Raw genomic sequence first — 15,812 nt, forward strand, 5'->3', positions numbered from 1 at the left:
CATAATGCATTTTCGAAAATGAACATATTTCTTGTTTGGGTTTTGGATGTTTAGCACAAAACAACCAAAGTCTGACTTAGACGTCATATCGAAAATGTCCCTCCATATAACTCCTCTGCTCTCTCCTCTGCTTTGGACACCCTCGCTCCATCCACCTTCCGTCCCACGAAGCGTTCTAGTCCCCAGCCTTGGCTGACCCCTTGCATCCGCTACCTTCGCTCCTGCACCCGATCCGCTGAACGCCTTTGGAGGAAATCTCGTACCCATTCAGACTTCCTTCACTACAAATTCATGCTATCCTCCTTCCATTCCTCCCTATTCCTTGCAAAACAGGACTATTACACCCAATTGACCAATTCTCTCAGCTCCAACCCTCGTCGTCTCTTCACCACCCTTAACTCCCTCCTCAAAGTGCCCCCCGCTCCAACTCCCCCCTCACTCTCTCCTCAATCACTGGCTAACTACTTCCGCGACAAGGTACAAAAAATCAACCTTGAGTTCACTACCAAGCCACCTCCTCTTCAGCCTGTAGCCCTATCCAACAACCAACCAACCATTGCCTCTTTCTCCTCCTTTCCTGAGATCACCGAGGATGAAACCTCCCGCCTTCTTTCCTCCTCGAAATGCACCACCTGTTCCTCTGATCCCATCCCCACCAACCTACTTAACACCATCTCCCATACTGTCACCCCCTCCATCTGTCACATCCTTAACCTTTCTCTCTCCACTGCAACTGTCCCTGACACCTTCAAGCATGCCGTAGTCACACCTCTCTTAAAAAAACCATCACTTGACCCTACCTGCCCCTCCAATTACCGCCCCATCTCTCTCCTCCCCTTCCTCTCCAAAATACTTGAACGCGCCACAGTCGCTGCCTTGATTTTCTCTCCTCTCATGCCATCCTAGATCCACTTCAATCCGGCTTTCGCCCTCTACACTCGACAGAGACAGCACTCTCTAAAGTCTGCAACGACCTGCTCCTCGCCAAATCCAGAGGCCACTATTCCATCCTCATCCTCCTCGATCTATCCGCTGCATTTGACACTGTCAATCATGATCTACTTCTTGCCACATTGTCTTCTTTTGGGTTCCAGGGCTCTGTACTTTCCTGGTTCTCCTCTTATCTCTCCCACCGCACCTTCAGAGTACACTCTCATGGATCTTCCTCCACTCCCATCCCACTATCTGTTGGAGTTCCCCAGGGATCTGTCCTTGGACCCCTTCTCTTCTCAATCTACACCTCCTCCCTAGGCTCACTGATCTCATCTCATGGTTTTCAGTATAATCTTTATGCTGATGACACCCAGCTATATCTCTCCACACCAGACATCACCGCGGAGACCTAGGCCAAGGTATCGGCCTGCTTATCCGACATTGCTGCCTGGATGTCCAACCGCCACCTGAAGCTGAACATGTCCAAAACCGAGCTCATCGTCTTTCCACCTAAACCCACCTCTCCTCTTCCTCCACTCTCCATCTCAGTTGATAACACCCTCATCCTCCCTGTCCCATCTGCCCGCAACCTCGGAGTCATCTTCGACTCCTCCCGCTCCTTCTCTGAGCATATCCAACAGACTGCCAAGACCTGTCGCTTCTTCCTCTTCAACATCAGCAAAATTCGCCCCTTCCTATCTGAGCACACCACACGAACTCTCGTCCACGCTCTCATTACCTCTCGCCTTGACTACTGCAACTTACTCCTCACCGGCCTCTCACTTAGCCATCTATCCCCCCTTCAATCCATTCAGAACGCTGCCGCACGTCTAATATTCCGCCAGAACAGATATACTCACATCACCCCTCTCCTCAAGTCACTTCACTGGCTTCTGATCAGATACCGCATACAATTCAAGCTTCTCCTCCTTACCTACAAATGCACCCGCTCTGCGGCTCCTCACTACCTCTCCTCCCTCATCTCCCCCTATGTTCCCACCCGTAACCTCCGCTCACAGGACAAATCCCTCCTCTCAGTTCCCTTCTCCACCACTGCCAACTCCAGGCTCCGCTCATTCTGCCTTGCCTCACCCTTTGCCTGGAACAATCTTCCTCAACCCCTACGCCAAGCCCCCTCCCTACCCATCTTCAAATCTCTGCTTAAAACTCACCTCTTCAATGCTGCTTTCGGCACCTAACCTTTTGTGAATTATAGTATTCCCTATCAGACGGACTCTATACTCTATACTTGTTTTTAGATTGTACACCTGTCTTTTAGATTGTAAGCTCCTTTGAGCAGGGACTGTCCTTCTATGTTAAATTGTACAGCGCTGCGTAACCCTGGTAGCGCTTTAGAAATGTCAAGTAGTAGTAGTAGTATAACTGTTCTGAGCTATTTTCCTGCAACAATAAACCTCTAATGAAAGCCAAAATAGGCTTCGAAGGGTGTTTTATCTGACAGATTTGTAATTCTTAAGTCGTATTTAAGAAATTGTTGGCAATTTTCCCTACAAGCCATAAAGTAAATCAAACTATTGGACTCCAGTAGCAAGCTTAGATTGTGAGCCCACTAGGGACAGAGAAAGAATCTGCCTATAAAAAAAATTTTTTCGTGTGCTACTGGACAAAAACCATTTGTCCTATACTAAATTCAGTGTGCGTTTTCCACATCCGAAGTCAGAATTGTTGTAACACGTCAGGAAACTTTGTTATGCATAAGTTTGCCCAAATGAATTAAGCACTTGAAAAGCATTGAATAATTTTTTTACAGAACGAGTTTTACTCCAACAATTACCTGATCTACATCAAAGTTTTCGTAGTAAACAGTACATGAAAATGGAATGGAATAACAACATTTCAAAAAAGTCTCGTATTCCAGTTTAAAAGTCTTACTTCAGCAAGGCCCAGTACTGTTAAAAGAGCTTCAGGCATCTGCTTTTGCATTTGTGACCGGTCATATAGTAGATGACGGCAGAAAAAGACCTGCACGGTCCATCCAGTCTGCCCAACAACAGTCTGCCCATATTTTTCCGTTGCAAAAACCAGCAGTGGTCCCCCATCATGTTGGGATTCCAGCGGCCTTGATATCTGTTCTCCATTGTAGAAATGTCTTTATGGAACCTCTCTATGTTCATCACTTACGTGTCCCAAATTGGGTGGGAAAAAGTCAAGATGGGAATGTAAGAAATGCATTTCCAATGACATTCGGCAGCCAAGTTGTTCGTATGCTTTAAGCATGTTGTCTACTAGTTCAGCATAGTTTTCAGCTCGTCTGTTCCCAAGGAAACTCTGCACTACTAGCACAAATGCGTCCCAAGCATTAATATTATAAGTGAATAGGCATTGCGTGTATAACTTAAAATCTAGACGTGTCAGGCAAATTCGGAGTTCATATTTGGAATCAGCGGGTTCAATTTAGTATAAATCACATGTTTTTCTCTCAGTAGCAAAATCATTGTTGCATTGTGTAATACATGTAGAAACATAGAAACATGACGGCAGATAAAGGCCATATGGCCCATCCAGTCTGCCCATCCTCTGTAACCCCCAGTTCTACTTGTTGAACCATAAAAGGTGGTATATCAAATCCATGACCCTTTGACGATGCAGAATTCAGTAATACACAGAGGCATATTTTCAAAGCACTTAGCCTCCCAAAGTTCCATAGAAACCTGTGGAACTTAGCCTCCCAAAGTGCTTTGAAAATATGCCTCACAGTAATTCACCACCTAAAAGATAAACTGTTTTAGTCACATGGGTTAAGAATCTTAACAGGAAAGTAAACACTAAACTATCGGAGTGCAAAAAGTGTGTAACAAACAGCACCTACCAGTGTCTGGTCCCAGGACCATAGTTTTCAGAGTTGAAAGCTTTTTACACCAGTGCCGGAAAGGGCACTAAAGTCCTCCAGGGTTAAAATGTAAGAGACATGTGATGCAGGGAAGGGGGAGGGGTATATTCCTAAGGAATGTGCAGGGAAAGGAAAGTCCAGGCTGATGGTAGGATTAAGCTTCCTTAAGTATTGCTCAAAGCTTGGAAAAGTAGTCAATATTCCAGAGAAGCATGAGATTCCGTTCCCTTTGTTAAGAAAGAAGAGGGGTAACACTGTATATAAATGAGAAAGGTTTGTCGGAATGTAGATGCAGTGTCAAGTCTTTCACAATGATATGCAACACAATACTGCTACACAGGAACCAACCTTTAGAGCAAAGCGTTGTGTCACCACCCCTGTTGACGGCATTCAGGGGCGTAGCCAGATGGCCAACTTTGGATGGGCCTGAGCCCAAGATGGGTGGGCAGAAGAACTCCGCCTTGTCCCACAAGTGATTTGTACAGGCTCATTTTCAAAGCACTTAGCCTCCCAAAGTTCCATAGAAACCTATGGAACTTAGCCTCCCAAAGTGCTTTGAAAATATGCCTCTCGGTCTCTCCTTCTCTCGCCCGCATGCCATATGGTATCTCAAACATTCCCCCTCCCCTGCATACCTTTTAAATAGCAGATTTTCACCGACAGCGAGCAGCAACTAATACACACTGCTCATGTTGGCCCCACAGCCTTCCCTCTGATGTAACTTCCTGTTTCTGCATAGGCGGGAATACATCAGAGGGAAGGTTATGGGGCCAGTGCAGGCAGTATGTATCAGTCGCTGCTCACTGCAGGCAAAGATCTGCTATTTAACAGGTATGTAAGGAGGGACAGTTGTTGAGAGTTTTCGGCTGGTGGGACTTGGGGATCCATTCCAGCCACATCTTAGGTGTGCTGATACTGAGCCCACCCTTGGCTACGCCACTGACGGCATTGCTAGGATGCTTTCATTGGTACTTGTGTCTACTCTTGGGGAGCGTAAGGGAAGGGATATTTTATTGAACATGTGGTTAGCTATGCTTTTAAACCATAGGGTCATTGTTTTCTTTCAAGTGTTTAATTGGAGTCATTTCAGTTTGGTTATAAACCATAGTTTCATTGGTGTGTGAGATACTCAGTGTGCTTACAGCACTGTTTGCTTTCGTTTGTCTAGGTCACGGAGAATGTGTTTGTGGGGAGTGCAAATGCCACGCTGGTTTTATCGGGGACAACTGTAATTGCTCAACAGAAACAGATCGGTGCATCTCTAGTGACGGACAGATGTGCAGTGGCAAGGGCAGCTGTGTTTGTGGGAGCTGCCAGTGCACTCACCCAGGAGCCTTTGGAGAGACGTGCGAGAAGTGCCCCACGTGTCCGGATGCCTGTACTGCTAAAAGGTAGGGACTGCACTGAGAATTTGAAGATGTGCCTCAGTCATAGAATGGAATAAGTACATAAGTATTGCCACACTGGGACAGACCAAAGGTCCATCAAGCCCATTGTCCTGTTTCCAACAGTGGCAAATCCAGGTCACAAATACCTGGCAAGATCCCAAAAAAGTTCAATACATTTTATGTTGCTTATCCCAGAAATAAGCAGTGAATTTTCCCCAAGTCATTTTAATAATGGTCTATGATCTTTTCCTTTAGGAAGACGTCCAAATCTTTTTTAAACCCTGCTAAGCTAATCGCCTTTACCACATTCTCTGGCAATGGTTATTTCATTTTGTGTCCCATTTGAAAGGACACAAAACACTGCTTGCGCTACTGTGTTGGGTTTTTTTTTGCCTGCTGTGTTAGTAAAGTACACACACAAATATAGCCCCTGCTAAACCAGCAAAATAAAATAATGTACAGGAAAAATGAAATGGTAGAAACATCATGAATTCAAAGTGTAATGACATTGTTTCTATGCACATTCCTTACTGAGTTTTTCACTGATAAAAGGATAAAAGGAATCTTGTTTTATATTTGTCTAATTGTCAATTATCCAGACAGACCTTCAGGTATAGCCCTAGGATATTTTTCTACTGTCTTTTGTTCTTCAGGCATACTTGGCTTAATTTGGCAACTTCCTCACATGGGCCCCAATGCTCAAAACTCCAGCACTATTCCAAAAAGCACCATAAAAATACCACCGGAACAGCGCAGAACAACGCCCTAATGCTCAACACTAATGAGATGCAAATATTGGCGCACTCATAGCGTTGAGCATTAGGGAATTCAGTGGGAGGATTGTGCTTTGGCGTGGGAGGATTGAGGTTGGCGCAGGCGCAGAAGAGTTCCATGGTAAACTCGGCTCCTGCACGCGCCTGGTAAAACCTGAACATGAAGCCCACGTTGCCATCTGTTTTCTGTGGCCTATACACAGTGGTGTGCTGGTAATTTTTTTTTTTTAATAATCATATTTATTATCCATTCTCAGTACACTTGAAACTTACAAAACAATATTTTATGCATGTCCATTTCCATTACCATTTGTACAGATAAATGTTCCAACAGTTTTTCCATATTTTCTCCCCTCCCTCCCCCCCCCCCCCCCTTTCCACTTCCCTCCCCTCTCTCCCCCCACCCCTCTTCCCTCAGGAATTCAATACTCTGCTCCTTGCCACTGATGTCAGGGTGTCCCAGTATGGAGACCAAATTTTACAAAATAAGTCCCCTTTTTCCGAAGAGAGGTCCGTTACACTTTTACGTTCTAACGAGCACATTTGAATCATTAGGGAGCGCCATTGGCTAACCGTGGGGTTCTGCTGCTAGCCAAACTTGTAAAATTGCTTTTTTCCCCATCAAGCTTGCCCTCTGCAGAACAGCCTTCGCTCCAGAAGGCACTTGTCCTTGTATGGTAAACATCCTATATAATAAAAGGCACCTCCAACATTCTGAAGCTGACTGCATGGCTGAGGCATTCCTGCTCTCTGTATCCATCTCCTGAATTGACATCACGTACTTCCGGATTGGTCACAAGCAGAACTGACCAACCACATGAGGTTTCTCGGCTTCAGAATATTGGAGGTGCATTCTATTAAATAGGATTGGTCAGTTCCTTGAAGCACAGCCAGAGCTCAGCGTCCTGCACAGTAACGCTCAGACACCAGAGAGAGGAAGGGAGGGAGGGGAGCCTGACACCAGAGAGGGGGGGGGGAGATATCTCTCTCACACACACTCTCTCTCTCTCACAGTCAATGTCTTTTTCTCTCACACACTGTCTCTCACATACTCTATGTTTCACACTGTATCACATTCACTCTCTAAGTGTCACACAGACGGTCACTCACACACTCTCTTGGTCTCATACACTCAGTCTCACAGAGAGTCTGTGACTCATACACACTCTCTCTCTCGCACAAACTGTATCTGTGTGAAACACTCTCTCTCACACTGTGTCTCACATATGCACTTGCACACACTCTCATCTCACACACACACTCTCTCTCTCTCTCTCACAGACACACTCGCACCCAGACTCACTCTCTCTCTCTCACACACTCACACATTCACTCTCTCTCTCACACACAGTCACTCTCACACTGTGTCTCACATACGCACTTGCACACACTCTCATTCTCACACACTCACACCCAGACTCACTCTCTCTCTCTCACACACACACACACACTCACACTTTCACTCTCTCATACACAGTCACTCTCACACACACTCTCTCAAACATACACACTCCGAGGAAAACCTTGCTAGCGCCCGCTTCATTTGTGTCAGAAACGGGCCTTTTTTACTAGTATTAAATAATTGCTTTGGGGAATGGTGCCACTTGGTTTTCCACATTGCTGATACATACTCAGCTACATTATTCCAGAACCTATGTATTTTAGGACATGTCCAAAACATGTGGCCCAAATGTGCATTTGTCCTTCCACATTTTGGGCAAGAATCTGTCTCTCGCAGCGTGGCCCGGTATGCTCTGTGCGCTGAAATATAAAGACAAAATATGAATTTATACTGGGTTTCCCACCAGCTCACATTTTCAGTTAATTTGTAAATCCTCTTAATGCTTGTTTCCAAATTGTTCCTGAGTGACTTGTACTCCCAGCTCTACACTCCATTGTTGAGCCACTTCAGTATAGTCAGTCTGTTTGATATGTTCTCTTAGATGAGCATGGAAGTATGTCAGAGGTATGCGGGACTGAGCATCCAATCCAAACATAACGTTAAAGCTTTCCCAAGTTTCCAGAGTCAAAGCCTCTCTCGGCAGTGATTGTACATAATGTTGTAATTGTAAGTAAGCAAAGGTATCACTCTTGGGCAGCTTGAACTCCTTGCAAAGTTCAGTGAAAGGTTTTATCGTTCCCTGCTCGTTTACAACATGGTACACATGGAGGGGCATAATCGAACGCCCATCTCCATGGGCGTCTATCTCCGAGAACGGGTACGTGAAGGGGCGGGACAAACCGTATTTTCGAAAAAAAAATGGGTGTCCATCTTTGTTTCGATAATACAGTTTGTGCCATCCAAATGTATCGGATTTGTGCGGATTTGAGCTGGGCAGTATCGTTTTTCAGCGATAATGGAAACCGAAGGCGCCCAGCTCAAAAACGACCAAATCCAAGGCATTGGGTCGTGGGAGGGGCCAGGATTCGTAGTGCACTGGTCCCTCTGACATGCCAGGACACCAACCGGGCACCCTAGGGGGCACTTGTAACAATTAAAAATAAAAGTTAACTACCTCCCAAGTCCATAGCTCCCTTCCCTTGGGTGCTGAGCCCCCCAAATCCCCCCCAAAAACCCACTCCCCACAACTCTACACCATTACCATAGCACTTATGGCTGAAGGGGGGCACCTAGATGTGGGTACAGTGGATTTTGGGGGCGGTTTGGAGGGCTCCCATTTACCACCACAAGTGTAGCAGGCGGGGGGGATGGGCCTGGGTCCACCTGCCTGAAGTCCACTGCACCCACTAACAACTGCTCCAGGGACCTGCATACTGCTGTGATGGAGCTGGGTATGACATTTGAGGCTGGCATACAGGCTGGGAAAAAAAAGTTTTAAAAGTTGTTTTGTTTGGGTGGGAGGGGGTTAGTGACCACTGGGGGAGTCAGGGGTGGTCATCCCCGATTCCCTCCGGTGGTCATCTGATCATTTAGGGCACTTTTTTGGGACTTGTTCGTGAAAAAACAGGGTCCAAAAAAGTGACCCAAATTCGCGCTAAAAATGCCTTTCTTTTTTTGATTATCGGCCGAGGATGCCCATCTCTCCTCGGCCGATAAACACGTCCCAGTCCCGCCTTCACCACGCCTTCAACACGCCCCCGTCAACTTTGCCCGTTTCCACGATGGAGTGCAGTTGAAGACGCCCAAAATCAGCTTTCGAATATACCGATTTGGGTGCCCACGGGAGAAAGACGCCCATCTCCCGATTTGGGTCAAAATATGGGCGTCTTTCTCTTTCGAAAATATGGCGGATAGCTTACCCCTTGAGTTGCCCAAGACCGAAATGTTCTGGAGGTATTCCCCACTGGGAACTCTGGATTCCCCCTAATGGGCAGCAGAGGAGAGGCCGAGTTGTTAAGTGTAAAAAATATACACAGCCATCTCCATGTTTGCCGCAATGGCCTTGAATATGGGAGACACTGGGCCCAAACTTAACGCCGAACCCACTGGTGCCTGGAGCCAGCTCGCAAAATGTCGACCCCTAAACCACTGTGTTTCTGATGGTGTATTAGAAAAATACCCAGTATTCCTAAACCAGTCCGAGAGATGGCACATGCAACTCGCTATTGAAAGTAGGTGCAGATTCAGTAAGCCCAGTCCCCCCTTATCCCGAGGTAACATTGCTCTCGTTATTGTCATGCGAGCACGTTTTCCCTGCCAGAGGAAATTGTTTAATTTTGCATGCAGCCATCTCTCATCCTTACCTCGCAAAAACATGGGCATCATTTGGTATGTATAAACCCAGGCTGGGAACAAAATCATATTATATAGAGCTACCCTCCCCATGAGAGATATGGGGAGTGCTTGCCATCTACTCAGTGCTGTCCCCATATTTTAGGAAAACAATGAGCGGATGTCAATATATAATCCAACTGTGAAAGAGAATCATGAGCAGGAGAAAAGATGGATCTCGAACATGAGGATGTAAAAGACACCATGGATTCTCCAAATCCAAAGCTTGACAAAAAGTTCTCAAACTCCTCCTCTGCTCCCCAAGACATAGGTTAGAAGAAACAGATCGCATTCATCACCAAGTCCCCCAAGACAAAAATAGGTCTGCCCATATGATCAGAGCAAAGTTGTAATAAATGTCTGAAAAACTGAGAGTCAGAATGATTGGGCCCATATACTACCAACAAGATAAGGAGTGGCCAGCAGGAAAAAAGAAGTGACAGTATCTCTATGTAAGTTTTGAGTAAGACCACATTTAGAGTACTGTGTTCAGTTCTGGAGACCGCACCTCCAGGATGGAGTCAGTACAGAGGGTGGCTACTAAAATGGTCTTCATCATAACGTGTATGGGACAGACTTAAAGATCTCAGTATGTATGCTTTTGGAGAAAGGCAGGAGAGGGGAGATACGATACATTCAAATACCCCCATGGCTTAAATATACAGGAGGTGAGTCTTTTTTTAACTGAAAGGAAGCTTGAGACCGAGGGGGCATAGGATGGAGGTGAAAGTGAATAGACTCAGAAGTAATTTAAGAAAATACCTCTTTACAGAAAGAGTGGTGGATACATGGAACAGCCTCTTGGTGAAGGTGGTGCAAACCAAGACTGTGTCCAAATTCAAGAAGACATAGGACAAACCCATAGGATATCTAAGGGCGAGGAAGGGATAATGGATGTATAGGACCTCTAAAGGAGAGAGAGATATAGTGGATGGTATGGATGGGCCATGTGGTCTTTATCTGCCATCATTTTCTATATTGTTTCTCTGTGTAAGAGAAAGAAGAAAGAACCTGATACCAGGAGGAGTTGAGTGACAGGGAAGGAGCTGGGGCTGTAAGGCAATGAGAGAAAGATAAATGAGGGCTTGAGAGATGGTGAGTATAGAGGATGCAAACAGAAATAGGGTGGAAAGGAACCAGTATCAAGTGATCAGTCACCACATCAAGGTAAGATGCGGTGACTGATCACTTGATACTGGTTCCTTTCCACCCTATTTCTGTTTGTGTTCCGTTTCTGTGGAAGGTGTGAACCCCATCTGGCTGTGAGTATAGAGGATGGAAATGGGGGGGGGGGGGCGAGTGAGAGATGGAGGGAGAATATGCTGGGAACAGGAGGGGGAGAGAGAGATGAAGACAATGAGGGCTAGAAAGGACTTGAAAGTGGGAGATGGAAAGCTAGTAAGTAGGTGAGAGGTAAAAAGAGGGAGACTAAGAATTGTTAGATGAGAGAAGAGAGAAAAATAAGAGATAAAATGTGGAGAAGAAGAGGAGAGGGGAGATTAATATCAGACAGATGTGGAGAAGGAAGGGAAGAAGACTGGAAGTGAGAGAAGAAATGGAAAAGATATCCCAAATAAAGAATTTAGGAGAAAATGGCACATGGAAAGTGGAAAAGAGACTGGACCCAATAAGAAAAATAACATGCTATTTGTAGGAATTGGAATTGGTTAGCTTTGGAAAATGTGCATCGTTCTATTTTTGTATTTTGCACAGTAGGGGGAAAAAATGCATTTCTGTGTCTCATTTTCAAGTATTGTGCTTCCTTTTCAGTTTATGTCTGCATGTTTCTGTTACCGGTTTGTAGCCCCTTATTCTGTACTGGGTGAGGGTTTGTGTGTGTGACTGATATGAGGGATTCTGCTAGCAAGTGGTCCCTATAGCAGTCTAGTTTCCCAGTGGCAGCTGTATTGGTGTTCTAAGGCTCAGCGTAATATTTACACTTCGGCCTTTTCATAGGCGGCATGGCTGCGGTTTGAGACCTGGGAATTAGGACTTTTATAAGATTGCTATGTAGCTTCTGCGTGTCTTGTTGCAGAGTTTTGTGTTAGTCTGCAAAATATCTGGCAGTGGAATGAAAATCAAAAGTGAGCAAATGTTATTAACTCCCCCAAGGTGGGACGGATTGAATGTTTTCGGCAGAAGCAAATGAAGGATTCCTCAGACTGGTAACAATTGTGAAAGATCTTTATTATCACAGCCCTGGTTTCATGCAGCAGACCTTCAAGATCCTGCGGCAATTATCTGGCACGTTTCTGTGAACTTGCATATCTTCTATATATATAAAAGGCACCTCCAACGTTCCAATGACGCCTCAAGCCGGATGAGGCGCCCGAGATATCCGGTTTGGCCTGCACTGCAGTCACTGTAGCTCCGCCCTCGCGTCAAAACGCGATGATGTCGAGGGCGGAGCAGCGAAGGCACAACGCGCGACTCACACAGATTCAGTTACAGCAGCGCTGCGGCGAGAGCGCTGCGAACTTTCATCGCTAAATCGCAATCAAGTGAGTCACTGAGTGAGGGAGGGACGGAGGGAGAGGGGGGGTTGCAACTCGGAAGGAACGGACGGAGGGGGGGTCTGGAACTCGAGAGGGAGGATTGGGGGGGGGGGATTACCCTGCTAGCGCCCGTTTCATTTCTTCCCGAAACGGGCATTTCTTACTAGTATTTACATATTATGAAGTCTTGCAAGGGGTATAGCTATGTTGCGCTTGAGTGAGTTTGGCAGTTTGATTTGGGGAAGGGTCTTCCCGAGCCACATTGGGAAACGTTTTGGACTAAAGGGTGCAGGCCATCGCTATCACAGCGGTCACTTGGTCTCATACTTATAGACCCCTTCCAAAGTTGAAAAATTAGGGGCTGGTATTTCTAATAAATGCTAGTCTTGTGGGTTTGCTGCGGGAACTCCCTCTCATGTGATGTTTGCCTGTATGAATTAAAAACAATTTTGGGATAGAATTATAAATGTGTTAGGAATTTGCACTGAGCTCAATTATAAGGTGTGGTGGACTGCTGTGTGTCTCATGAGGAAATACGAACAAAATTGCTACAGTTAAGAGACAGAGATTTTCAGTGTTTAGAAAGCTCTGGGCTTCACTAGATTTCTTTTGTCAATAGATTTGTTTGTAAAGAGGATTGGATTTTGGTCTTTGTTAAAAGGGACTAGGGTTTTTAGGGGGTGGGGTTACTATGTTATGTTGTATTTGTGTTTTGGCACGTCTATGAAAACAAAAAGTTTAAATTAACAAATATATATATATATATTATTTTTCTAAACTTTATAAAAATAGTCATCTTTTGAATAATGATTCAGATAAATAATAACTGGGGATAATCAGGTTAATACCACGCTTTCTTTGTTTACTGTTGTTTAATTGATCTCCTTGTCTTGTTTCACTCTTCCTATTTATTTTGTGCTCTAAGAAAGAGAAAGATTGTATATAATCTATTTATCTAGTTGAGATTGTTTTCTTCTAATATTGTATTATTGTGCAGTCATCTCTGTATTACTGTTTGCAAGTGACCCTTGTAAAATGAAAAATTATAAATAAATGATTAAAATAAAATAAAAATTAGTCATCTTTTGCCATTTCTTGTGTGCCCAGTTCAGTTTTTCACGCTATTTATGGGAAAAGGGGATGCTAGTGATCAGTGCTGGGAAGAGAGAAGAGAGATAGTAAATAGGAGCAGAGGAGGGGGTCTGGGGAATGGAACAGGAAAAGGAGAGCAGATTTCAGAGGAGGGAGAGGAAGAAGGGATCTAAGGGGAGGAGACAGGGGCAAGGAGATGTGGAGGAGAAAGACTGGGGATTCCTGGTTGCAAGGTACTTGGGTATGCACTTCTGCTGTCCAGATGCATTCATATTGCAAGCGTGAAAATGATGGTGGAATTGGCGGTCCTGTGGCAGTTGGAGAGATGATTTCACCAGGAGGTCAAGAGAGCGAACAATATCTGTCTCAGTTATGCTCAGATGGAACAGCTGGAACTGTACCAGACCTCCTAAGGTTGGATAGTGGACATCAGTCACCCCAGGGTTCGGGGCAGACTTTCTTTGGTGAAACCAGAGCTGGTGATTTTGGATACGGTTTGGATGGCAATCGCTGCTTTAGAGAAGGCAGTCATTTGAAAAGTCTCTGAATCAAATAATATGCTTGCTCCACTCCAAGAACAGCAGACTTTACTCCAGGCCCAGAATGAGCAGCTGTAGATGTTAAAAAGGAAGTGAAGGATTGCACATCCGTGAGATCAAGCTTCCGATATGGTCGTTGGAAAATATTTTTTTTCATTTTCTACCGCGCGGCACTAGCTGGGAGGAAATCGGCAGTGTACGCTGACAATTACTGCCCGGTTAATGTGTGAGACCTTGCCACTAAGTCAATGGGTGGCGGTAAGGTCTCAGGGCCAAAATTGACGCGCACCAATTTTTAATTTTGCCGCATGTCTATTTTCGGCCCCAAAAAAAGGGCTTTTTTTGCAGGCGTGCTGAAAAATGGACCTGCGTGCGTCCCATACATGCGTCTGCACCAGCGCAGGCCATTTTTCAGTGCACCTTAGAAAAAGGGCCCCTGAATGTTGGCTGTTCTACGACCACTCCGACACTGCCTGGACAGTGCCATGGTGGTCAGAGGAAATATTAAGTGCTGCTGAATCTCCCTTCCTGAGCCGCTCAGTGTGATTTAACTGGAAAGGAGCCTCTTCTGCCCAGTTTAATCGCTTTGAATATTGAGCGTATTGTTGGATTGGGGGTAAATACTTAGCCAGTAGCAGTGAATGATTTTTTTTTTTTTAGCTGTCACTGGCCTTATGCCTGGATATTCAGTACCAGGCCATGTCTGCGCATCAACATTGAATATCCAAGTAGGTGTGGCTGGTCGGCATTTATCTGCTTAAAGCCAATATTTAGCCCTTAACTGGATAAGTGAAACCAAACAGAGATAGGACTGTGTTTTATATGGTCCAATTTGCTTGGTTACCTTATGTGGTTAAGTGCTGTTCAAGCCTCTCATAGACTTGTTACTGTAAAGTCTATGATATCTTGAAAGTATAACCTTGGCACACCAGTCACGCCTGAAGTCTCTATTATTTTTAAGAAGTCTCTTTTATTGAATAAAGCACAGGTAATTTATTCACAGTCAGATGTTCAGAAGTGCTGCCCCAGGGCACAGAGACTCCGTAATTCTGAGAGCTGTTTCAGTGGTTGGAGGTGGAGATCTGAAGAGAGGTAGCTTTATTGCAGGGGAGAAATAGTTGAGCAGATAGAAGTGGTTCAAAGCTGGGTGACTTGAATGTGCGATATCTCATTAGGGAGGAGATATTTTCAAGGTAAAAAAACCAAGTTCATTGCAGGGAGTTTCAGCAGGACAGTGCTGCCTGAAGCAAGATGGTGAATGCCTCATGTCTGTAGCAAGATGGTGAATGCCTCATGGCGAAAGGGACAAGGAGGTCAAAAAGCCTCACACAGGCTCAGGGAGGAGCAGGTAAGGACCAATAGGGACAGAGCCTGCCACCGGGTGGCAAGGGAGGTGCTAGAGGACGGCCCTCGATTGGAGGGAAAGATAATACCTGGCTGACCTTTCAGGACAGATATAGTAAGAATGACCAGGAAGTGATAGCAGGTAGACAAAGGGGCCAAGCTTGGCTGAGAGAGAGAGAAGGTCTGGGCAGCCTCACAACCAGTGGTAACCGTTCTTATACAGACAGACAAGGGTGGCTGCTTTGCCCGTGAACTACATTACACACAATGCCTTGCTTATGTATCTTTGCAGAGTGAGAACTGAAGCAATGATAATCCTTAGAAATGAGAATAGCAGTAAAGGCATTACATACATTTTAGGATCATATTATAAACTAGTGCAAGGCTGTCAGAGGACAGAACAAGTGCTGAATGTTGACACTTAACTATAGAAGTGCCAACTCCACCCCATTTCCGCCCCACCCCAGACCACCCAAAACATGGCCGATTTCAGATTAGACAGTTAGAGGGGATATTAAGCAGCACCATCTGGTTAAGTGCCACTGAATATCTCCAGTTAGCCCCGCACAGGTGATATAACCTGGTTAAATCGCTTTGAATATCAACCGTATTGAAGATGCTCTCCAATGCACTACCAGCAATCTCTCAGGTTTATTATATACCT

At 45.3% G+C, this 15,812-nt stretch overlaps 1 protein-coding gene across 1 annotated transcript in view; it reads left to right on the plus strand.

Moving 5' to 3' along the window:
• Positions 1-15,812, plus strand: part of ITGB5 (integrin subunit beta 5) — a 210,964-nt gene that overhangs the window by 164,484 nt on the left and 30,668 nt on the right. The window contains exon 11 of the mRNA XM_030209136.1: positions 4,953-5,175. Within this exon, the coding sequence (XP_030064996.1) occupies positions 4,953-5,175 (223 nt within the window). The remainder of the gene's footprint in view (positions 1-4,952; positions 5,176-15,812) is intronic.

The sequence above is a fragment of the Microcaecilia unicolor genome, chromosome 7 (assembly GCF_901765095.1).
Source record: "Microcaecilia unicolor chromosome 7, aMicUni1.1, whole genome shotgun sequence".
NCBI classification, from domain to species: Eukaryota; Metazoa; Chordata; class Amphibia; order Gymnophiona; family Siphonopidae; genus Microcaecilia; species Microcaecilia unicolor.